Raw genomic sequence first — 21,102 nt, 5'->3', positions numbered from 1 at the left:
CACACACACACACACACACAAATGTATATTTTTATGTCTATTGGTGCTTTGCCTGTGTGTGTATGTATGTCTGTGTGATGTGTCAGAAACCCTGGAACTGGAGTTACAGACAGTTGTGAGCTGTCATGTGTGTGTGCTGGGAATTGAACCCGGGTTCTCTAGAAGAGCAGCCAGTTCTCTAACCTCTGAGCCATCTCTCAAGCCCCACCACTAACAATTTTAAATCAAATATGAATCTATATTTTAATAGAAAGCAGATATCCTCAATTACCCAACAATGTTTATAAGACAAAAATTTAATGAAAATTGGTCAGTGGGTATATATGATCCATGGTGCTTGCTAGTCATATGAAACTGTCACAGAAATGTCAAACAGAAGAGATAGTGAAGAAAATGTTACATATTGTCATCATCTGATTCATCTTCTTCCTTCAAAGATTCCTGTTAAAAGAAAAAAATTATTTTAAGTTTTTCATCTTGTTAGATCCTATGGATCCCACATTTTAAACTTTTGTAACTACAAACTGTTACTTATACTTTAAAAATACTACCTTAAGGAGCTGGAGAGATGGCTCGGTGGTTAAGAGCACTGGCTGCTCTTCCAGAGGACCTGGGTTCAATTCCCAGCAACCACATGGCAGCTCACAACTGTTAGTAACTCCAATTCCAGGGAATCTGACACCCTCACACAAACATACTGCATGCAGACCAAATACCACATGCATATAAAATAAAATTAAAAAAAAAAAAAACCTTAAAGATAACCCAGTGATAAGTCTATTGTACTGTGATAATTCAATATAAAAGCATTAAACATTTGGGGGTGGGGGGGAAGCTTAGAATTTTGTTTTGTTTTGTTTTTGTTTTTAGAGACAGGGTTTCTCTACGTAGCCCTGCCTGACCTGGAACTTGATTTGATTTTTTAAATTAGGACAACTCTATCCCCGCTAAAGGTAACCTAAAAAACTGTTACCCTTAGTTCACACGTCAACCAAGTTACCTTATGACTCAGTCCATGGGACTGTTTACAACAGTGTTTTTGCTGTTGCTTACCTTGGCATATTTCTCTGCTTCCTCTCTTATATCTTTTGGAACAATTTCATGTCTTCCTTTAGTTACTGTAAAGTCAAGCAATATATTAAAAATGAGGATTGTGATTTGCAATACTATTCATTCTGCCTAATCTACAAGGAGGTAGAGTTCCTTTTTTGTTGTTTTCTCCCCCAAGACTCAATGTTCCCAAGTTGAGCTTACTTGAAAATAACAATAAGTTTGACTTATAAATCTTGACAAGGACATAAAACGTCACATAGATGTTTCAATGAGAACTATTCACAACATCAGTTATTGCATAGAACTGTTTCATTAACTTGTCTTATAGTACAAATGAATTCTAGAATACATAAATGTCCAGATGTAACTTACATTCACCAACCCAGCTGAGCTCTAGTTCAAAAGCTTTATCCTTAACTTCATCATGTACTATATAAATTCTACAAGAGAAAAGAAATAACCATCAACACAAGTTCTGAGAACAGAGCGCAATCTAGACATTTCATGCCTGGTGTTATTTATAAAATGATATACTCTCCAGTCTAGTTTGAAAATGAGAAAAGACAAATTAGGGGCTGGCAAGACAGCTCAGTGCTAAGAGCACTTGGGTTTGGCTGTCAGCACCCACATGATGTAGATAGACTTACAACTATCTATAACTCTTTCCAGGGTATCCAACACTCTCTGGCCTCTTGGGTACTACATACATATACAAATGGTACATGCAAGCAAAATACACATAGAAAATAAAAATATTCTTTTCTTAAAATGGCAAATCTCTACAGATATTGACATACTTCTATTACTCAAATTCAGTTTATTTTGATAGTGTTTTAAAGTTTCAAAAAAAAAAAAAAGACATCTCAGAAAGAAAACAGGCTCAAGTTGGAAAGACCATCATGAACTGTGTGCTTTTTTCAAGATACCCATTTTTTTTCTATTAAATACTTCAAAAACTAACCAATAATTTAAGCTCCCTCCCCAAATCGCGTGTCACTAAAACTTGTTCGTACGTTGTAAACACATTACAAACTTACAGTAAGGCACACAACCAGTTGTGACAGTAGTATAAACAAGTGAGTATCAACTGACAGCAATGGCTCATGACTATAGTCCCAGGAGGCTAAGGCAGGAGGATCCTGAATGATGCTGACTTCAAATTAATAACCCTTGCCCCAACACACAGAAACACAAAAAGTATGCAAAACAAAGCTTTCCTTTTCCTTAAACTTACTTTTGGAGGCTCTGGAAAGCCTCGCTATATAATAGGAGAGGACCTTAGTTACACTATGAAAGGATGACTTCCTGAGAGGGAACAATTACTACCTACCAATTACACAAAAATATGGAAGGTACCAAAGGGCTGACTTCCAACAGGAACTTCAAAGACTGCTGCAGTTAAAGGAACTGGATTGTGTCCTATTCACACTATGGTGAGAGATGACTTCCACTTTCTGACGTACGACAGTTCTTAACTGATGGAAGAGAAGGCCTTGCAGATAACCATGTATGGACTAGAGGGCACACTGGGTCAGTCACCGTGACACTGCACTCTCAGAACAATTTCCCCCCTTTTAAGTTGTACTTTGTGGGGGAGGTCGCAAGGACAGGATGGATATGAAGGGACGGGGAGATGAATGGGATCGGGATTCATGATGTGAATTCCACAAAGAATCGATAAAAAGTTTAAAAAAAAAAAAGATGCCTGCCTGCTTCACAGTACAAAGTGAATGGGGGGGGGGGGTCTTGGCAAGAACAGGAATAGCAGCAAACAAAATCCCTTTTTAAGAGATTATAAGCACCATCTTTTTTTTAATGCTAGAACCCAGTTTTCCTTCTATTATAAAATACAAAAACTGAAAAATTATTGCACAAAGAACCAACTCAGTACATTTGTTCATACAGCTTGCCTGAAAAGTTATCTACAAGATGTTTTAATAGAAAAGCCCGCGTTCTTTAATCTAAATTTTTTTGAAAGAGAAGGCTTTTTGAGACAAGGTTTTTCTGTGTAGCCTGGCTATCTTAGAACGCTCACTATAGACAGGCTGGCCTCACTCAGAGTTCCACCTGCCCCACCCCCCAGTGAGTAGGTACCACCACGCCCTGCAAATCAATTCATCTTTTTGAATTACTTACCCACTTTATTGCTTAGTATTTCACAACTTGTTAAACTGAACTCGCTCTATACCTGTAATGTAAATCCTGTTTTCTTACAAAAGTTTGTTTTATAGAACTTATATGATAAATATAATAAACCTGGAAAGAATCAAACAGCAGCTGGTATTAACAAGCCAGCTTCTTAAATCACTTGCAGAGGTAGCTACGAACCTACAAAAGAACGTGAGTGAAGCCAAGGGTGTGGCTCAATGTCAGAACAAAAGTTCAGAATGTGAGACCCATGTTCTAGTCTAGCAACACAGAAACCAGCGTTTACGCACTGTTTTATTAAAAAATGTAGACTTCTTTACTTTATGTGTATGAATGGCGTGCGCAGGCTTTGTTAACTGTGGAGGTCAGAAGTGGGCCAATCCCAGGCAGGCCTCTTCTAACTGGGGTTATATATGGTCACCATGTGCAGGGACTCAAACCCAAGTCCCTGCAAGAACAAGTGTTCTTAACTGCCAAGCCATTTCTCCAGCCCTGTAAGCATTCAAAAGTAGAATTTCTAAATGTCTACTATGTCCTCTTCCTATCTTTGAATCCTACTGCATATATAAAGGTTTACTTTGTCACCAACTATATCTCTCAATCCCACTTATTACTTTTTAAAATATACCAAAACATTTAATTAAAATGCCTTTAAAAAATATGATCTCCAAGGGCTAGAGAGATGACTCAGCAGCACTGGCTGCTCTTCTAGAGGACCATCTCACACTTTTGAACTTTGAATTTCAAAGTTCAAACTTCAAAGCTCCACCCCTGACGCTTACTCACACCATGATCCCAGAAACACAGCTGCCGAAATAAATCAAGGCCTTGAGACTCTGTCCCCAACTCAACTTTCAGAGCCAGCAAGCAGAGTGTACAGGCTACCACTCTGCCTCCACTCCTCAGGAGGAGTGCCCAGGATGGCAGGGTCTCCTGCGCCCCTTAAATTAGCCAAGTTCTCCCTCCCAGAACACATTGGCTGGGGATGTATTAAAGATGCACGGAACTAGAATGGGGTCTGTGGACTGCACAGTCATCTTCAACTCCTATACACCCCAAGAGCCTGGAGGAGGTGGCTGGTTGAAAGAAGTAACTCAACAACAAAACAAGAGCTCTGACAGGGCAAGGGGGCCTCCAGGGTTGTTACACCCTAAGAGGCCCTGGCACACCTAAGTTGGGCAGCAGTGGCCCAGCTGTTGGCACTGTCTGTGCAGACATGCCTAGACAGACACTGTGAGACTAGAGGGTTGGAGGTGGGCATCATAAGGGTGGTCCACCTCAGACACATTTGGTCAGGAAGGCTGCCTCCCAGATGGAACAGCAGGGTCTCTGGTTTGTCACAAACTTTATTTCTCGACCCGATTCATTACTTAAAGATGTGACTTTCCAGGCATAGTGACACATGCTTTTAATCCCAGGAGAGGTCGAAGCAGGTAGATTCTCTTGATTTCTAGGGCACCCAGGGCTATGTTGTGAAACTTTTGTTTCTAAAGAAAACTAAAGATGTAACTTGAATATATTCAGGCTAGGGGTTTATCTCAGTAGTACAGCACATTCTTAGCATATATAGAGGCCTGAGTTCAGTTCCCAGTACATTTTCAAACATAATAGCTACTTAAGAATTAATGTATACAGAGATGAGGTCAAGTAAGGTTTGTTTTGTTTTTGTTTGGTGGGTGGCAGATGAAGTTTCAAACAACTTACATTTTTGCAACTTCTTTAACTACATCGCGGCAAGTCATTTCTTTCATCTACAAGAAAAGCATACTAATTAATTTTGTGTTATGTATAAAGGCAGGAATGGTGATGCACACCTTTATTTGCAGAACTTGGGAGACAGAGACAGACAGATCTCTGAGAATTCGAGGCCAGCCTGATCATATAGCAAGCTCCAGGACAGCCAGGGGTACATATAGACCCTGTCTCCAAAAACCAAGAGAGACAGGAAATGTGTAAACTATTTGCTTAATGATTTTCATGACACAGTATTAATTACCAGTGCTCTTTCTTTGGAGTTGGACAGTAGCTTAGTTCAATTGATTATATAGGTTATGCACTGACAGGTGGCTGTTGAGAACTGGTCCTCTGCAAGAGCAGTAAGTGCCCTTGACCACTGAGCCTTCTCTCCAGCTCCAGGGACAAGTCCTAGGATACCATAATTGAGCAGGTGGTGGTGGTGGTGCACACCTTTAACCTCAGCACTCAAGAGACAGAGGTAGGAAGATCTCTGAGTTCAAGCCAACCTGGTCTACAAAGTGAGCTCCATGACAGCCAGGGCTGTAACACAGAGAAACCCTGGCCTGAAAAACAAAACAAGATTTAATTAAGCAGGTTATTAAAGGAATTTTATTTTATGTATAACATAAATATACTAAAAGGACTTTATTTCCTTTGATTTCAGGAAGACAAAAGTCAAGGAAAAGCAGGAAGAAGGGAAAAGGTAAAGTGAGATCTCAGCCAAAGGCGGGTGAGATGGCCCAATGGTAATGGCGTATACCACCAACCCCGGTGCTTGCAGCACCACACCATGGGACCTGTGCTCCAAGTTAAACAATGTAGCTAACAAATGAAGACGTGAGAACAAAAGCTGCTGTGCCACCCAGGGCTACATGGTGAGAATTAACTCAAGAAGACAAAGTTGCTTACAGTGGAAATCACTCATTGTTCTTCAGTGAACAACTGGAAATCCAGAGAAAAAGCTGGGTATCCAGCTGAGGAGTCCAATACTGTAGGCATTAGAACTGGCTATGGCTAGTGTGATGGCATCCACCTGTGACCGCAGCACTAGGGAGGCTGAGGTACAAGGGTAGAGAGTTGGTCTGTAATAACGGGTTTACGAAAGTGCCTGAGCAACCCAGTTTTCATTTTTCGGATACTAAGGTGATGAAAGATTCTAATATAGTGGTTGGAGCTGTGATACAAGATTTAACTATGTTATCTTTCAACACCCGTATCAGGCAGCTAACCACCACCACCTGCAATTCCAGCTCCAGGGAGGCAATACTTCCTTCTGCCTCAGTAGGCAACTGTATTCACAAGTGTCCATTCCCATACATATAGTTAAAAGTAAAATTTTTGAAGCTTCACATAACAAAAGCAGACAACAGCCAGAGTATTTGGGAAAAATCAGGTTAAAAGAAACACTCTATACTAACAGCTGAACATAGTTCACAGTTAGCAACAAGTGGGTAGTTTTCATCTGAGACAAGATCTCACTGTAGGCCCAGCCTGGGCTCTGAATATGCAGCACTCTGCAAGCGTCTTGAACCCCAGGATTTCAGGGGTGTGCCACTAAGCCACATTTTAAGGGGTAGTTCTAAACTTCATTCTTTCATTAGGTGCAAAGTAGAAAAAAGCACTTGAGCAGACACTAATATATTTTAAGATAAAAGCTGTGTCCAAAGACAAGATGTAGGAGGAAAACACAAAACAAAAAATTTTTTTCTTATTGCAATTGACCTAAGAATGGATTTTAATGATTTTTATAGCAATATATATAAAGTAGTTTTGGGGGCTGGAAAGATGATTCAAAGGTTAAGAGCACTTGATGCTCTTACAGAGGGACCCAGGTTCAGTTCCAAACATCTACATGGTGGCTTACAACCATCACTAACCCAAGTTCCGGGGAGCCTGATGCCTTCCTCAGGCCTCCTTGGGTATAGACACACACGCACTACACAGACATGCACACAGGCAAAACCCTCATACACAAGAAATAAATCTTGAAAAAGTTGTAATTTTTTCCTTCTTGAGTCTTTATAGAAGCAGTCAAAATCATGCAGGGATACACGATACAAGTCATAGATAATGTGTTTCCAGGTTTTCTATTTAACCAGTTAACTTCAGAGTCTCTAAAATCAAGTGGCGTGACATTGTTGGACTGAGGTTTGTAGGGGTTGGGGATTTAGCTCAGTGGTAGAGCGCTTGCCTAGCAAGCTCAAAAAAACAAAGAGGTCTGTAAATCCCACTTCTAGTAAAGCCCAGCATTCCATATACTTTACCTGAAGCTTTTCTATTTCTGTCTTTGCAGCTTGCCTGGCTTTGCCAATGGCACAGCCCCAATAACCCTACGTAAAAGGAGGGAAAGAAGAAAAAAAGTCAATTAGGATGCATTATTTGGTATCATGAATAGTTACTACTTAGTGGTGGTGCACACCTTTAATTCCAGCACTTGGGTCAGAGTAAGGTAGATTTTTTTTTTGATTTGGAGACCAGCCAAGACTACATGGTGAGACCCTTGTCTCCAAAGAACAGAACAAGTAAAAGAAATATCCAAATACATCACATGAATGTCAAGGAGCTTGAACTATCAAACCTAATTCTAGAAGAATCTAGGTTGGGGCTGGAGAGATGCTCAGTGTTTTAGAGGACTTGCTGCTCTTGCAGAGGACCACGTTCAATCTCAGCACCCATGATTGTTTACAAACATCCTTAACATCATCAGTCCCAGAGGGATTCACTGACCTTTGCAGGTACCAAGCACACACAAGATACATATACATGCCAGCAAAGCAGGCAAAAAATAAAATGAATAAATCTAATTTAAAAATTTGGGTTGGTACCCGCCCAGTGCCAGATTTCCCACCCAAAGCCTTGAAAATGCAGGTAACTATTCTACCCCGAGCAGTTATCCTGCCCTACAGTCAGTTTTAAGACATAATACAATGATGAGACAAGCACATACAAATTCAAAATACTATTTTTCACTAGGTAGTTCTCATAAAGAGCATCTTGAAAGCCAATTGTAAACTCTACTTCATAGCCATATGTTCATTAATATAAAAAAAGCACTTTCCTTAAATGAGTTTTGGGTATTTATTCTTAAAATGCTGTGGACTGAAGCCAAGACCTTACATGTGGTAGACAAGCATTCAACTATTACACTATACCCAGGTGTTTCTTTACTCTGACACTTTGAATCTTTGGTAAGCTGTCAAGATCCTTTTGAGAAGGCCCACGCTGGCCTTGAATTTGGAATTCTCCTTCTTCACCTCCATGTATCTGGGACACTGGTCTCCACCACTATGCCCAGCGCTAACTGAGTTTGAACAATATTTTATAAAATGCACATGAGATAAATGATAATGCAATGCCATTTAACTACAAGAGATTTTGAAATCACTTAGAGTGTACTCACATATGAAACACCAGATGGATCAATCATATAGAGCTGTGCACCATCATTCACACTGTAAGACCCTAACATGAAACTGCATAAGAACAAATAGTTTACAACATGCTTCTTAATACCATTATAATGATGAAACTGTAAATAGATTTTCTTTGATAAAGTGCTAAAAAACAGGTAACTTATAGGTAAATTCTTTGGTAAGACAGCTTCAATAAAAACTAGTATTAAACTACAGTTTTTAAAACCCATGTGATTTGTTTAGTCAACCTTTTTTATGGAGCTTTTTATTCTGCAATATCAGACTGTAGTAAAAGGAGTCAGGACAGGTACAGGCAAAACAACTCCAGGGCCAGAGCAAAGCTCCTGCACCTTCTCAGGCTAAGGGGACAGTGTGTGGGGAAAAGCACCCTTCATTTTTTCCCAGCAGTCCGCTAGTCATTTCTCTGCAATGGTCAGAAATGGCTCAATATTTTTATATGCTCAACAAATTAAAATTAGGTTGTTAAGTGATCATGAATTACCAATTTTCTGAAACTATTTCCTTTAGAGAAATCAGCCTTATGTTGGCCTATCTATCACATCATGTGTTAACATCCTAAGACCCAACCATCCCTATCTGTGCCCAGCTTTTCCCCATCCAAAGTGATGCAATTCCTCTTTCAGAATAGAAATCTCATCATCAAAAGCTCTTCAACACGTCCTCTCCTGAAACCCTTTATTTTGGAGCTGTTATACACTGGCCTCACTGCACATCCGTAGTATCATTTCTACATACCTTTTCACTACCTCCGCACTCCCCAAAATGCCCATGTTTCACATCAGCACATCAGACAGTCTTCACCCATTCTCCCCAAATATTTCATGTATGTTTCCTTGTTGCCTCTCTGGAACAGACTACTCCTTAACTGCTGCTCCACTGTATTCAGTACCAATGCCGAGATCCTGTCATTTCATCTCTAAGGGCTGTTTCATCAATGTGACATTTGTGTCCCCACATTAATGACTAATTCATGGTATATGCTCAAGAAACCACTATTCCTAGAAAGGAGCTGACGAACATGGAACTCAGTTACAATGGAAGGCATTCTATAGTCAAAAGAGAGGTTTCATAAGTAATTTGAATGAAACCCATAACAAATGCTCTCCTGGGGGCTAACATAGCTAATGAATAAACTCAGGTTTTCAATAGCTCTCTCATTTCTGAATTGAAATATGGCAGACAGGCAACTTAAAGGCAAGATTAACATAATAAGATACTGGCTTGTGATAAAGCATAGACAGCTAGGTTCTCTTCTCTAAGACAGTCTCTTGTGTCCCAGGCTGGTCTTAACTATGTAGCTAACAATACATTCTGACCTTCCCCCCTTAGCTGCGAAGCACGAGAAGACAGACTACACTACCATGACTAGCTTGTGAGGTGTCGGAAATCAGACATAAGGCTTTGCAGGTAATACACAAGCACTCTGAGTTACACCTCCAACCAATAAATCAAATGTCTTCATTTCAAATACGGTTATAACAGTTCTCCCAATACCCCTATTACAAATGTTAACACCTAATCCATTTCTTGCTACAACTATTGAATCCTCTCTTTCTCCAGCAAACACTTCATCTTAATAACAGAAACTATGGCTATTCTAAATTATGAAATGTAATTTTGTATGGAATCACTGCTGACTGCTGTGAAAAACAACAAAAACCACACAGCCGGGTGGTGGCACATGCCTTTTAATCCCATTACTGGGGGGCGGAGGGGGGGAATCTCTGTGAGTTGGAGGCCAGGCTAGTCTACAGGGGGGAGTTCCAAGACAGCCAGGGCTGTTATACAGAGAAACCCTGTCTTGACAAACCAAAAAATTAAAAAAACAAAAAAACGCCATTTAGAACCATTATATTTATTTAAGTATTTAAACTGCTGTACCCCACGTCAAGATAGAATATACTGAGTATCAGGGACTTCATGGCAGAGAATTTACTATGGTTAGATTAAAGTCATAATGACAAGTTTTCTTATCACCTCAGGCCTGACTCCTTTCACTATTCCAACCATTTTTAGGATTTTTTAGAGACAGGCTCTCTAGATAGCAAGCTTTGAACTCACTATGTAGCCTAAGCTAATCCTGAACTTGAAAGTCTTGCCTCAGACTCTGAGGACTGGGATCACAAACATGAACAGTCACATCCAGCTTATAAGTATACTTTTAACGGTTGCCTACTACTTTATGGTGAGAATTTGTACTTCAGAGTGTCTACGGGGCTAGTCTGGGGGACTAGGAAGGTGTCTCAGTGAGCAGAGTACTTGCTGCACAAGCATGATGATGACCTAAGTTTGATCCCCAGCATCCACAGAGAAGTGTGGTGGTGCATGTCTATAACCCCAGCACACTGGTGGAACAGATATCAATAAAAGGCTAATTTGTGGAGAAAAATAACTACTGTATAAATACGACTTAAGGTCTCACAAAATTCCATACCTGCAGCCAAAAGGTCTAACAGCACTGTAGAGTGTATAAGCGTGTACGTACATGGCCACTCTGTCTGCAAGATGCTGTAATTATGGGGGGAAAAGACCTTATTAATAAATTTCCATTACTGTTCAAAAGGTTCCTTGACATATCATCAACTTACTTTGAGAGGAATGTTGTAGCCAAAGTTAGATCTAAAGTTGGACGCTTCTTCTCTTGCAATGTCTGCTAAGGAACGCGCATCAGCCAGCAGACCTGCAACTGCCTGGAGGAAAAATACCAATTTAATAGACATTCTTGGAGCAAACCAAAAGCCAAATCACCTACTATTGGCTTATCTAGTAGTTTTTTTTTTTAATGAGCATCATTTAAATACTATCTTTGATTAAATGTCTTCAAAGGACATTCTGATGTTTTAATGTAAGAGCATAGCTAATTTACAACTCAAATGTCCAATGTTCAGAAGAAACATTTCTATCAGAGTTCACTTTCCCAAATCACCACTTCATTATAAAGAATAAAAAACAAAAACATTGATCTTGGTCAAGGTTGATTTTTATTTTATTTGTATTTTTTTTTCCCCTCTTTCTTTTTCCAGAGCTGAGGACTGAACCCAGGGCCTTACACTTGCGCAGCGCTCTACCACTGAGCTAAATCTCCAACCCGGTTTTTATTTATTTATTCATGTTTTTTTTTTAAGATTTATTAATTTATTATGTATACAGAAGTGGGGACCAGATCTCATTACAGATGGTTGTGAGCCACCATGTGGTTGTAGGAATTGAACTCAGGACCTCTGGAAGAGCAGCCAGTGCTCTTAACCTCTGAGCCATCTCTCCAGCCTGCTGGTTTTTATTTTAAAGCTGTACATTCAAAGTTATTAAAGCTTTTGTCTAAAAGCCCCAAAGGCTAATAACCAAAATTTTGCAGCCAACTGGCTAGCAAACTGCAAGGAGAAACTAAACTACAACATACCATTATCTTACAAGGTCGATGGCTTAAAACTACAGGCACAGAAGAATCTCTAAGTTTGAGGCCAGCCTGATCTATAGATGGAGTTCCAAGCTGGCCAAGGCTACAGAGAGAAACCCTGACTTGAAAAACCAAATAAATAAATAAGTACAAATAAACAATCCAAAAAAAACGATAGTTCCTGCCAATTCGTTATGACATGTTGAGGCATTGAAGTCAATACCTAAGTAGCAGTGCAAAAAATTTAAAATTTGAAGAGAGACATAGTTAAATGTCACAGTAGAGTATCTTATTCAAATAAGCCTGCTCAAACAAAACACAAGCCTTCTCTGCTTTCGTGGAAGTTTTTTGTGCCGTCTAATAATTGTCAAGTCACTATGAAGATGGCAATTGCAGAGAGGAAATTCAGCCTTAACTTTCTCTACCTCTTTCAGTACCTAGCAGTTTGCAGGTTTCTGTGTAGCTTAGGCAGGCTTTGAACTTGGGATGCTCATGCCTCAACCTCTTCAGTAACTGGAATTACAGGCCTGACCTACCAGGCCCAACCAAATTTCTAAGTCTGAAGAATGCCAACAGCTTGGTGACTTCATGTTTGCAGCACTAAAGGGCCTATTGAAATGAGAATTACTTAAGCACCTTCCACTAGCTTTCTTTTAAACCCGACAGCTTTCCCCAGAACAAGTTTTCTTGTCACCAGTAAGGTTATGAAATTGTTTCCTTTGTTTGAGATATTGAATGACCAAACCTAATAATAAATTCATTATTGTTGTGGCTGTTCAATCATATACAACTGCCTTAATATTAAATGAGTAAGTTCTTAAAAACAGAATTTAATGTACTTTGATTACATAAAAGAAATTAGAGAAAACAGGATGAACATTTTAAAGTGTGATCTTACCATTCCAACATGTCGATCAACATTAAAAAGTCGTTTATTGGAGCCTTCTTCATAAAGTTTAGAAAGGACTAATTTTTCTACCCCAAACACAACACCGTCTTTACATCTGATCCCAATAGCTGTACTGAAACAAAAAGAATTTTTTCTTAGCTGAAATAGAAGAAATTGATATATAAAAAATAAATAAAAAGAAAATCAGCCAGGCGGTGGTGGTGCACATCTTTAATCCCACCACTCGGGAGGCAGAAGCAGACGGATCTTCATGAGTTTGAGGCCAGCCTGGCCTACAGAGCAAGTTCCAGGACAGCCTGGACTATTACACAGAAAAATCTATCTCGAAAAAGGGAAAAAAAAAAAAAAAACACCACCAAAACAAACAACTCCCCGCCTTGCCCCCCAAAAAGCTAGAGGTCAGGTGTAGTAGCACCCTCTCTCAAACAACAACAAAAAGACAGTCCTACTGTGTAGCTCTTGGCTGGTCTGGAACTCACCATAACCTGCCTCTGCCTCTCAAGTGCTGGGATTAAAGATATGTGCCATGCCACACCAGGCCCAGTTAGCCCTGTCTTAAAAAAAAAAAAAAAAAAAAAAAAAAAAAAAAAAAAAGGTGCATAACATACACAAAAAGACACACTACATACAAACTAAAAGCAACAACTAAACTTTTTTTCCTTTCTTCCAATTATTCTGCAATAAGTATGTACTGCTTCTAGTAAATATGTAAGTCAATAAAATATATGTTCTGTTACAACTCATATCCTCTTTTTGGTTTTTTTGAAACAGGGTTCTTTGTGTAGCCCTGGCTGTCCTTGAATTCAGAGATCCTTCTGCCTCTGCCTCCAAGTGCTAGGACTAAAGGCGTGCACCACCACCTCCTGGCACAACTCAGATCTTAACCTCAAATAAAATATGGATAAACTGTATGATATTCTTTCTAGATTAAAATATGTTACTTACTTTATTTCCCTCTTTTTTTTTTTTTTTTTTTGAGCTGAGGATCGAACCCAGGGCCTTGTGCTTGCTAGGCAAGCGCTCTACCACTGAGCTAAATCCCCACCCCCATCTTTCTGTTTTTCATTAACATTGTTATTAATGCTAGTATGTATTACAACTCATTCTTGGAGTGCTAGGCACCACACTCTCCTCACACACACTAAGCATGCAGCACCAAGGCAAATCTCCAGCCCTGTAGGGATCTGTTCTGCTTGTCTTTGTTTAGTGTGTGGTGCCAGGGGTCAAACCCAGGGCCTAGTGCACGCTAGGCAAGCACATTACCAGTACGCTACACTCTGGTCCCTTTCTAAGTTTGGGGGTATTAGGGATTAGGGTGGGGTAGGGGGATGTGTTTTCTTTTTATCTGTTTTATGAGAATGTGTTCTCTGTGTACCCCTGGCTGTTTTGTGACTCCCTCTGTAGCCCAGGCTGGCTCAAACTCAGAGATCCACCTGCCTCTGCTTCCTGAGTGCTGGGATTAAGAGTGTGCACCACCACCGCCCAGCTCTCTTGAGTACTTTTTAAATTTAGCTGGTTGAACCTGAATGTACAGAACTTATATGTAAAGTGAGCTAACCATATTTACAACTATAAGCCATTTTAGGAAATATTAAATATTATTATTAATAGTAAATAGGTCAGCAGTTTATCATTAGGAATTTGTTGTTACATCCAATAAATTCTCCTGTCAATTTGTGCTTTTTTCTTTGTGTGGTGCTGAGGGTGGAACCCAAGAACCATACATGGCAGGGAGTACTCTACCACTGAACTGCATTACCAACCAGTAGGCCCCATATACTGGCTAATTTATTCAAGAACTTTGAAAAACAGTATTATCATCCCTATTTTACAAATGAAGAAGCTGAGGCAAAAAGACAGTATGCCCATCATTAGCAAGTAATGCACCAATGGTCAAACTCAGGTCTTAAGACCTCTCTTCTGTGGGTCACTGCCCTTGGGTTTCTGCCAGCTCCTGTATGCCTAAGTGTCTGGTTAGGAACACTCCCTCAAAGACCTACAGGGACCCAGGGCTAGGAACAGGCAGAAAACTATTACCTTAACAGAAGCATGTAGACATCTCTATTATTTAAGTAAACTAATATTTAAATATTCAGTTTTCTTCTATTATGTGAAGTACTGTTATAATCTACAGCCCGCACAAATAAATGCTTTTTGAGATTCCCCCAATAATTGTTTTCAATATAAAGTATACAAAAGCGTGGCACGTCTATAATCCCAGCATTCAGAAGACTGGGGCCAGAAAGCACACACAGAAGAGCACGAGTTTTAAGGGCTGGACAACACAGCAAGTCCTCTCTCAGTTTTGGCTATATACTGAATATGTAAAATAAAAGGGGCTGGAAAGGTGGCTCAGAGGTTAAGAACACCGACTGCTCTTCCAGAGGTCCTGAGTTCAACTCCCAGAACCCACATGGTGGCTCACAACCGTCTGTAATGAGATCTGGCGCCCTCTTCTGTGTACATAATAAATAAATAAATCTTTAAAATAAAATAAAATAAAGGTATAAAAACTCGTGGGGCTATTAAGATTGCTGAGTGGATAAGCATGATGACCCAATAGATAACACTTTTTCAGCTGGGTAGTGGTGGCACATGCCTTTAACCCCAGCATTCAGAAGGCAGAGACATGCACATCTCTTGAGTTTGAGGCCAGTCTGGTCTACAGAGCACATGCCAGGACAGCCAGGGCTACATAAAAACAAAACCAAAACAAAAAAACCCTGTCTCAAATCCAAAAGCAAAAACTGCAAACTTTTTCAGTTGGGTGTGGTGATGTACTCCTTTAAAAGTACTCAGGAGGGGGTTGGGGATTTAGCTGGGTTGGGGATTTAGCTCAGTGGTAGAGCGCTTGCCTAGCAAGCGCAAGGCCCTGGGTTCGATCCTCAGCTCAAAAATAAATAAATAAATAAATAAATAAAAGTACTCAGGAGGTAGAGGCAGGTCAATCTTTCTGAGTCTGAGGCCTAACAAGCAAGTCCTTATAAGGACTTGCACATCAAGGCTCTTCAATGAGACTAAAAAGAGATGAAAACATCATCTTTGTTTTTTCATATAATCACCTAAGAACATACTATCTATTATTTTTTTAAAATTATGCCTATGCACTTGTGAGTGTATGTGCAAGCACATGCAGGAACCTGTGAGACCAGAGGTCTCAGATCCCCGAGTTGTGTCACAGGTGGTTGTGAGCTGCCATGTAAGTGCTGGGAACTTGTCCCCTGCAGGAACAGTACAGTCTTAACTGCTAAGCCTTCTCTCCAGCCCCTGAGAGAACACTTTCATGAAACAGTTACAATCACAGCATCTATATTTCTGGAATAGTGGCTTTAGGCACGTAATTGCATGCCTCTAATTAGTTATTTTGGTATCTCCTGAACAGGCACTCGCAGTGGCAGAGCACTTTCCTATCACACACCCCAACACAAGACAAAAACCAATCACTCTGTTACAGAACACAAACTAGTTTAAATGTTATCTACCAGCTTAAACACCCCACTCAGTTCATGGGGTGCTGGGGTTCAAAGCTGGGGTTTAATGCTTACTACACAATCTACACCTGAACTACAGTCTCAGCTTTTTTTCTTTTTCCTAAATATTTCTTTCTTTTTTTTTTTTTTTTGGTTTTTCAAGACAGGGTTTCCTCTGTGTACTTTTGGTGCCTGTCCTGGATCTCGCTCTATAGACCAGGCTGGCCTCGAACTCACAGAGATCCACCTTGGCTCTCCCTCCTAAGTGCTAGGACTAAAGGCGTGCGCCGCCGCCGCCGCCACCACCACCTGGCTCCTAAACATTTCTTTAAAAGATTTTTATATGTGTGCACATCTGTTAGTGTTTGTGCATATGTGTGTTTAGGGTAAATGTACAGAAGGCAAGAGGGGGCACTGGAAGCCTCAGATCTGAATTACAGGCTCATCAGTAGCACTGGGATCTACACCAGTCCTCATGATTGTGCAGAGCCATCTCTACAGTCCCAGTTATTTCTTTATATAGGAAAAACAAAACAACAAAAGAAAACAAAACTTTGTCAGGCATGATGGTGTACTCATTTTCTTTCTTTCTTTTTCTTTTATTCTTTTATTGCAGGCAGCAAAGAGGTCACCAGCAGCAAGGTGTACACCTTTAAACCCAGCAGTTGGGAGGCAGATGCAGATTAATAAATCTCCTTAGGTCACCCTGGCCAGGGTTCCAGACCAGCCAGCACTATATGGTGAGACTGTTTTTTAAAAAATAAAGGGGCTGGAGAGCTGGCTCAGTGGTTACAAACACTGGCTTCTCTTTCAGAGAACCCAGGTTCAATTCCCAGCACCCACATGGCAGCTCACCACTGTCTTTAACTCCAGTTCCGGGGGATCCAAAATCCAAAATCCAAAATCCTCAACACAGACACACACACAGGCAAAACACCAATGCACATGCAATAAAATGAAAGCAAAAATAAATAAATAAATAAATAAAAATCCCAAAAAGATAAAAAAGCAGGTGGGAGGAGGGAGGACAGGGGACTCCGTGGTTGATATGTAAAACGAATAGAAAAATCTTTTTTTTTTTCCTTTTTTTTGAGCTGAGGATCGAACCCAGGGCCTTGCGCTTGCTAGGCAAGCTCTCTACCACTGAGCTAAATCCCCAACCAGAAATCTCTTAATAAAAAGATAAAAAAGCTAACAAGATGGCTCAGTGGATAAGTGTGCCATGCAAGCCTGACTGCCCGTTTGAACCCTGGAACCTAAGAAAAGGAAGAAGATCTGTACAAGAAAGAACTCTGGAGAGGACTAAGAAGTTAAGATTACGCTGAGTGTGGTGCCCATGCCTTTAATCTCAGCACTCAGGAGGCAGAGACAGGCAAGGCGGATCTCTGTGCATGAGGCCAGTGTGGTCTGCAAATTGAGTTCTAGGACAGCTAGAGCTATTACAAAGAGAAACCCTGTCTCAAAAAACAAAAATAAATTAATCAAAATAAAATAAAGAAGTTGAGATTACTTCAAGGTATGATATTTGTTTGTGCTAAAGCAATATACAAAGCCTCATTATCAAAACAAACAAGATAAAGGATAATTCCTGGTTAAAACATGGACTTCAGTAGAAGAGTGCTTCTTACCTGCTGTTTTCCACCGCCTTCATAGCGTACTCAACTTGAAAGACTCTTCCATCGGGAGAGAACGTGGAGGCTGACAGGTCATACTAACAACAAAGGAAGAGCAACAGTAAGTTCACAGCGCACGTCTCTGCCAGCAACAGTCCGACAACTGTTCTTTCTCCACACAGCCATGTGTCCTATCCTAACGGGAATGCTTTGAAAAGAAAGACGCGTTCCGCTGTTGCTCAGGGAAAACTAAACACCTTAGACTGATTTCCACTGAAAAGTCATGGGTCCAAGGAACAAGAGAGATGGCTCAGTTGCTAAGGGCACCTGTTGCTGTTGCAGAGGACACGGGTTGGGTTCCCAGAACTCACATGATGTTTGAGAACCATCTGTAACTCCAGTTCCAGGGGATCCAAAGCCCTCCTCTGACCTCCACTGGGCATGTGCAGGGCGCCCATATATACATGCAGACAAAACACTCACACACACAAAAATACTCAGTGACAAGGCAAAAGTCATCTATGATATGAGGGAGAATTTCCCTGGCACGTGACTTCAAGCCTTAAAGTAGGGAAAAGCCTAGCCTAAGTCAAGGAACGTGTCCTGTAAGGGGGAGGAAGGAGCAGCAATGAGAAATCCAGAACCTGCAGGAGAGCCAAACTAAGTTGGGGAAGTAGTTTCCACTTTATCCTTGATGAATGAGGTGTTGACGTGAGGAGGTGGGATGACCTAATCCACACTGTTGGTTTGTTTTACATTTATCTGCAGTGCACATGCCGTGGGGACAACTTTCCAGGGTCAGTTTTCTATTCCTACCATCTGGGATCTGGGAATAGAGCTCAGCATTTCAGGGACTGAACTCAGGTGTTTAGTCTTGGTAGCAAGCACCTTTACCCAGTGAGGCATTTCAAAGGCCCAAATTCAAGCATTTAAGCTGGAGACACCCAGCAGTTAAGAACACTTGCTGCTCTCCCAAAGGGCTTGGGTTCAATTCTCAGCACACACACAATGGCTCACAACCATCTGCAGCTTCAGTTCCAGAAGACCTGACACCCTCGCTGCCTTCGGACAGACAACAGGCACACATGTGGTGCAACATACATACACATAAAACTAAAACTACAACACTCTGGCTTTGGGCTGAAACAAATTTAGAGCCAAGAAGCATTGAGTGTGGAGCTCAGACATCCCAAACAATAGTGGCTTTGACTGTACAAAAAAGAAGGAAATCTTTTGAGGACACAATTAAACATAAACAAACAATAAACAAGCACTTGGTAGAGCTAAGAATGGAGCTCACCTAGCATGCACAAAGTCTGGGTTTAGTTCCTTGGCACATATGGGAACACGAGAGAACACACACACACACACACACACACACACACACACACGGTGGGGAGGCACATCTTAACAGATAGTTCTCAGTGTAAAATAAAAAAGCAATCAATCAAATTTGATGAGAATTGGACCATTCACTGCACTGACAGCTACAGCTGACTGTCCAACTCAAGAATTCACAATTCTACCTTAATAATCATTTCTTGCTTCGGGTCTAAATAATAAGGATGGATCACCAGCACTCAAGGCTGACAGAGGAAGCTGCAGAGTTCTAGGTTAGCAGAGGCTTCATAGTATGGCCCTGCCTCAAATGGCTTAAAACAACAACAACAACAACAACAACAAAAACCGGGTACGGTTAGGATTTGGAAGTCAGTGGCTTGCCTCTTGAGGCCTTGGGTTGGCCTTTCCATCTACCCAGCGATTCAAGTTTAAAAAAAAAAAAAAAAAAAAAAAAATGGGGGCTGGAGAGATGGCTCAGAGGTTAAAAGCACCAACTGCTCTTCTAGAGGTCCTGAGTTCAATTCCCAGCAACCACATGGTGGCTCACAACCATCTGTAATGAGATCTGGTGCTCTCTTCTATATAACAAATAAATAAATAAATAAATAAAATAAATCTTAAAAAAAAAAAAAAAAGGATAGAAATGACCAACAAATACTGGTATTTACAACTCTTGGGAGAAGTACGGCCAGGAAACAACAAGTCCTCAACAGTGAAACTTCCTAAGGCTCAGGGTTATTATTAGTTTCATACTAAAATATTCCACATGGTTCTATCAGTTGACTACTGATGGGAAATAACACAACTGCACAGCAAATTTGCTGTGAGATATATTACTGAGCACTAATTCCAAAAAAAAAAAAAAAAAAAGTATTACATTAGTGCCTCGTAGCCAATTAAATAATTCCAAACATCAGCAAGTGGATTTAATTCTGAGCACCACAACCTTTGTTTTGTTTTGTTTTTGTTTTTGAGACAGGATCTCTTTATGTTGTCCTGGAACTCATTATGTAGACCAGGTTGGCCTCGAACTCACAGAGATCCTCCTGTCTGTGCCTCCCAAGCGCTGGGATTATAAAGGTGTGCATCACCCCACCAGGCGAGCATCAAAATCTTGGAGGAAACCAAGGACAACCAAGAAACATACTATCCATTACCTTTCCTGCATCCAATCAATAGATATTGGTTAAGTGGTTTATATATGGAGACAAAGGAAAGGTGGAGTAAATCTCTGCACACGGGGTGTATCTGGCCGCCAACAAATTAAGTCCAACTTGCAAATCCTCAAGACTCTTTACAAAAATCGGAGGCACTGAGGTTTGTTGGGGGAAAAAGCAGAACAGAGGAGAAAGGCAAAGAACTCATGAGCTCGAGCCTTCTTCGGGGCTCCGTCACGCCAGGTGTCCAGGGACTGTCCAGGGGCGGGGCGGTGACGGGGAGCCAGAGGAGGCCTGTGAGTCAGCAGCAGCACCGCAGCACCTGCCCCGGCGGCCCACGAGGCTCAACCCGGGGCACCGCAAGCAGCGAGGGCCCGCAGGGGCCTCACGAGGGTCCCACCCGGGCCCGAATGGCCACACGCGGGCAGGCCACACGAGATTTCACTTTCGGTTTCCTCAAGCAGCGGAACAAAGTGACTCAGCAAGCCGGGTTGTGGCTGCGCCGAGGCGGCCGCAGCGGACCCGGACACGCCGCCGGAGCCGGGCTCACGCAGACCAGGGCCTGGGCCGCGGGTGCCCAGGACTCAGGCAGCGCCCGGGGTCCAGCGGCCCGGCGCCCCGCACTCCCGTCGGCGCCGACCTGGAGAGGACGGCGCGGAGAGACTCACCCCGGTTCCGATGGAGCTCATGGTGCCGACCCCGGAGGCCGCCGAGCGCTTCCAGGCCCCAAGTGCCGCTCCTACGCCGCTCGCTGGGCTGCCGAGTAACAGGCTCGCCCATTGGCCGCGCGCTCCACCAATAGCCTGTCCTCTTGCGGGCGTTCCCGGGGCGGCGGAGGGGAG

The 21,102-nt window shown here is 41.5% G+C and overlaps 1 protein-coding gene across 2 annotated transcripts; it reads right to left on the bottom strand.

Moving 5' to 3' along the window:
* Nucleotides 1-276: 276 nt before the first annotated feature.
* Nucleotides 277-21,055, bottom strand: Psma3 (proteasome 20S subunit alpha 3). 2 transcript variants are annotated; one of them, XM_036205366.1, is made up of 11 exons: nucleotides 20,929-21,055; nucleotides 17,778-17,860; nucleotides 12,668-12,791; nucleotides 10,961-11,062; nucleotides 10,807-10,880; nucleotides 8,339-8,411; nucleotides 7,203-7,268; nucleotides 4,906-4,952; nucleotides 1,426-1,493; nucleotides 1,054-1,118; nucleotides 277-441 (listed from the first exon to the last, which is right to left on the bottom strand). In XM_036205366.1, exons 1-11 carry the CDS (start codon nucleotides 20,947-20,949, stop codon nucleotides 397-399), a joined length of 768 nt encoding a protein of 255 aa, XP_036061259.1. In that variant the 5' UTR covers nucleotides 20,950-21,055; the 3' UTR covers nucleotides 277-396. The 2 variants fall into 2 exon arrangements, with proteins under 2 accessions (XP_036061259.1, XP_036061260.1); XM_036205367.1 differs by lacking the exon at nucleotides 20,929-21,055 and having other exon boundaries at nucleotides 12,668-12,786; nucleotides 17,778-17,841.
* Between the last annotated feature and the right edge of the window lie 47 nt (nucleotides 21,056-21,102).

This window comes from Onychomys torridus, chromosome 14 (genome assembly GCF_903995425.1).
Source record: "Onychomys torridus chromosome 14, mOncTor1.1, whole genome shotgun sequence".
Classification (NCBI taxonomy): domain Eukaryota; kingdom Metazoa; phylum Chordata; class Mammalia; order Rodentia; family Cricetidae; genus Onychomys; species Onychomys torridus.
The sequence above is the reverse complement of the archived record's forward strand: the minus strand, read 5'-3'. Positions and strand labels throughout refer to the sequence as shown.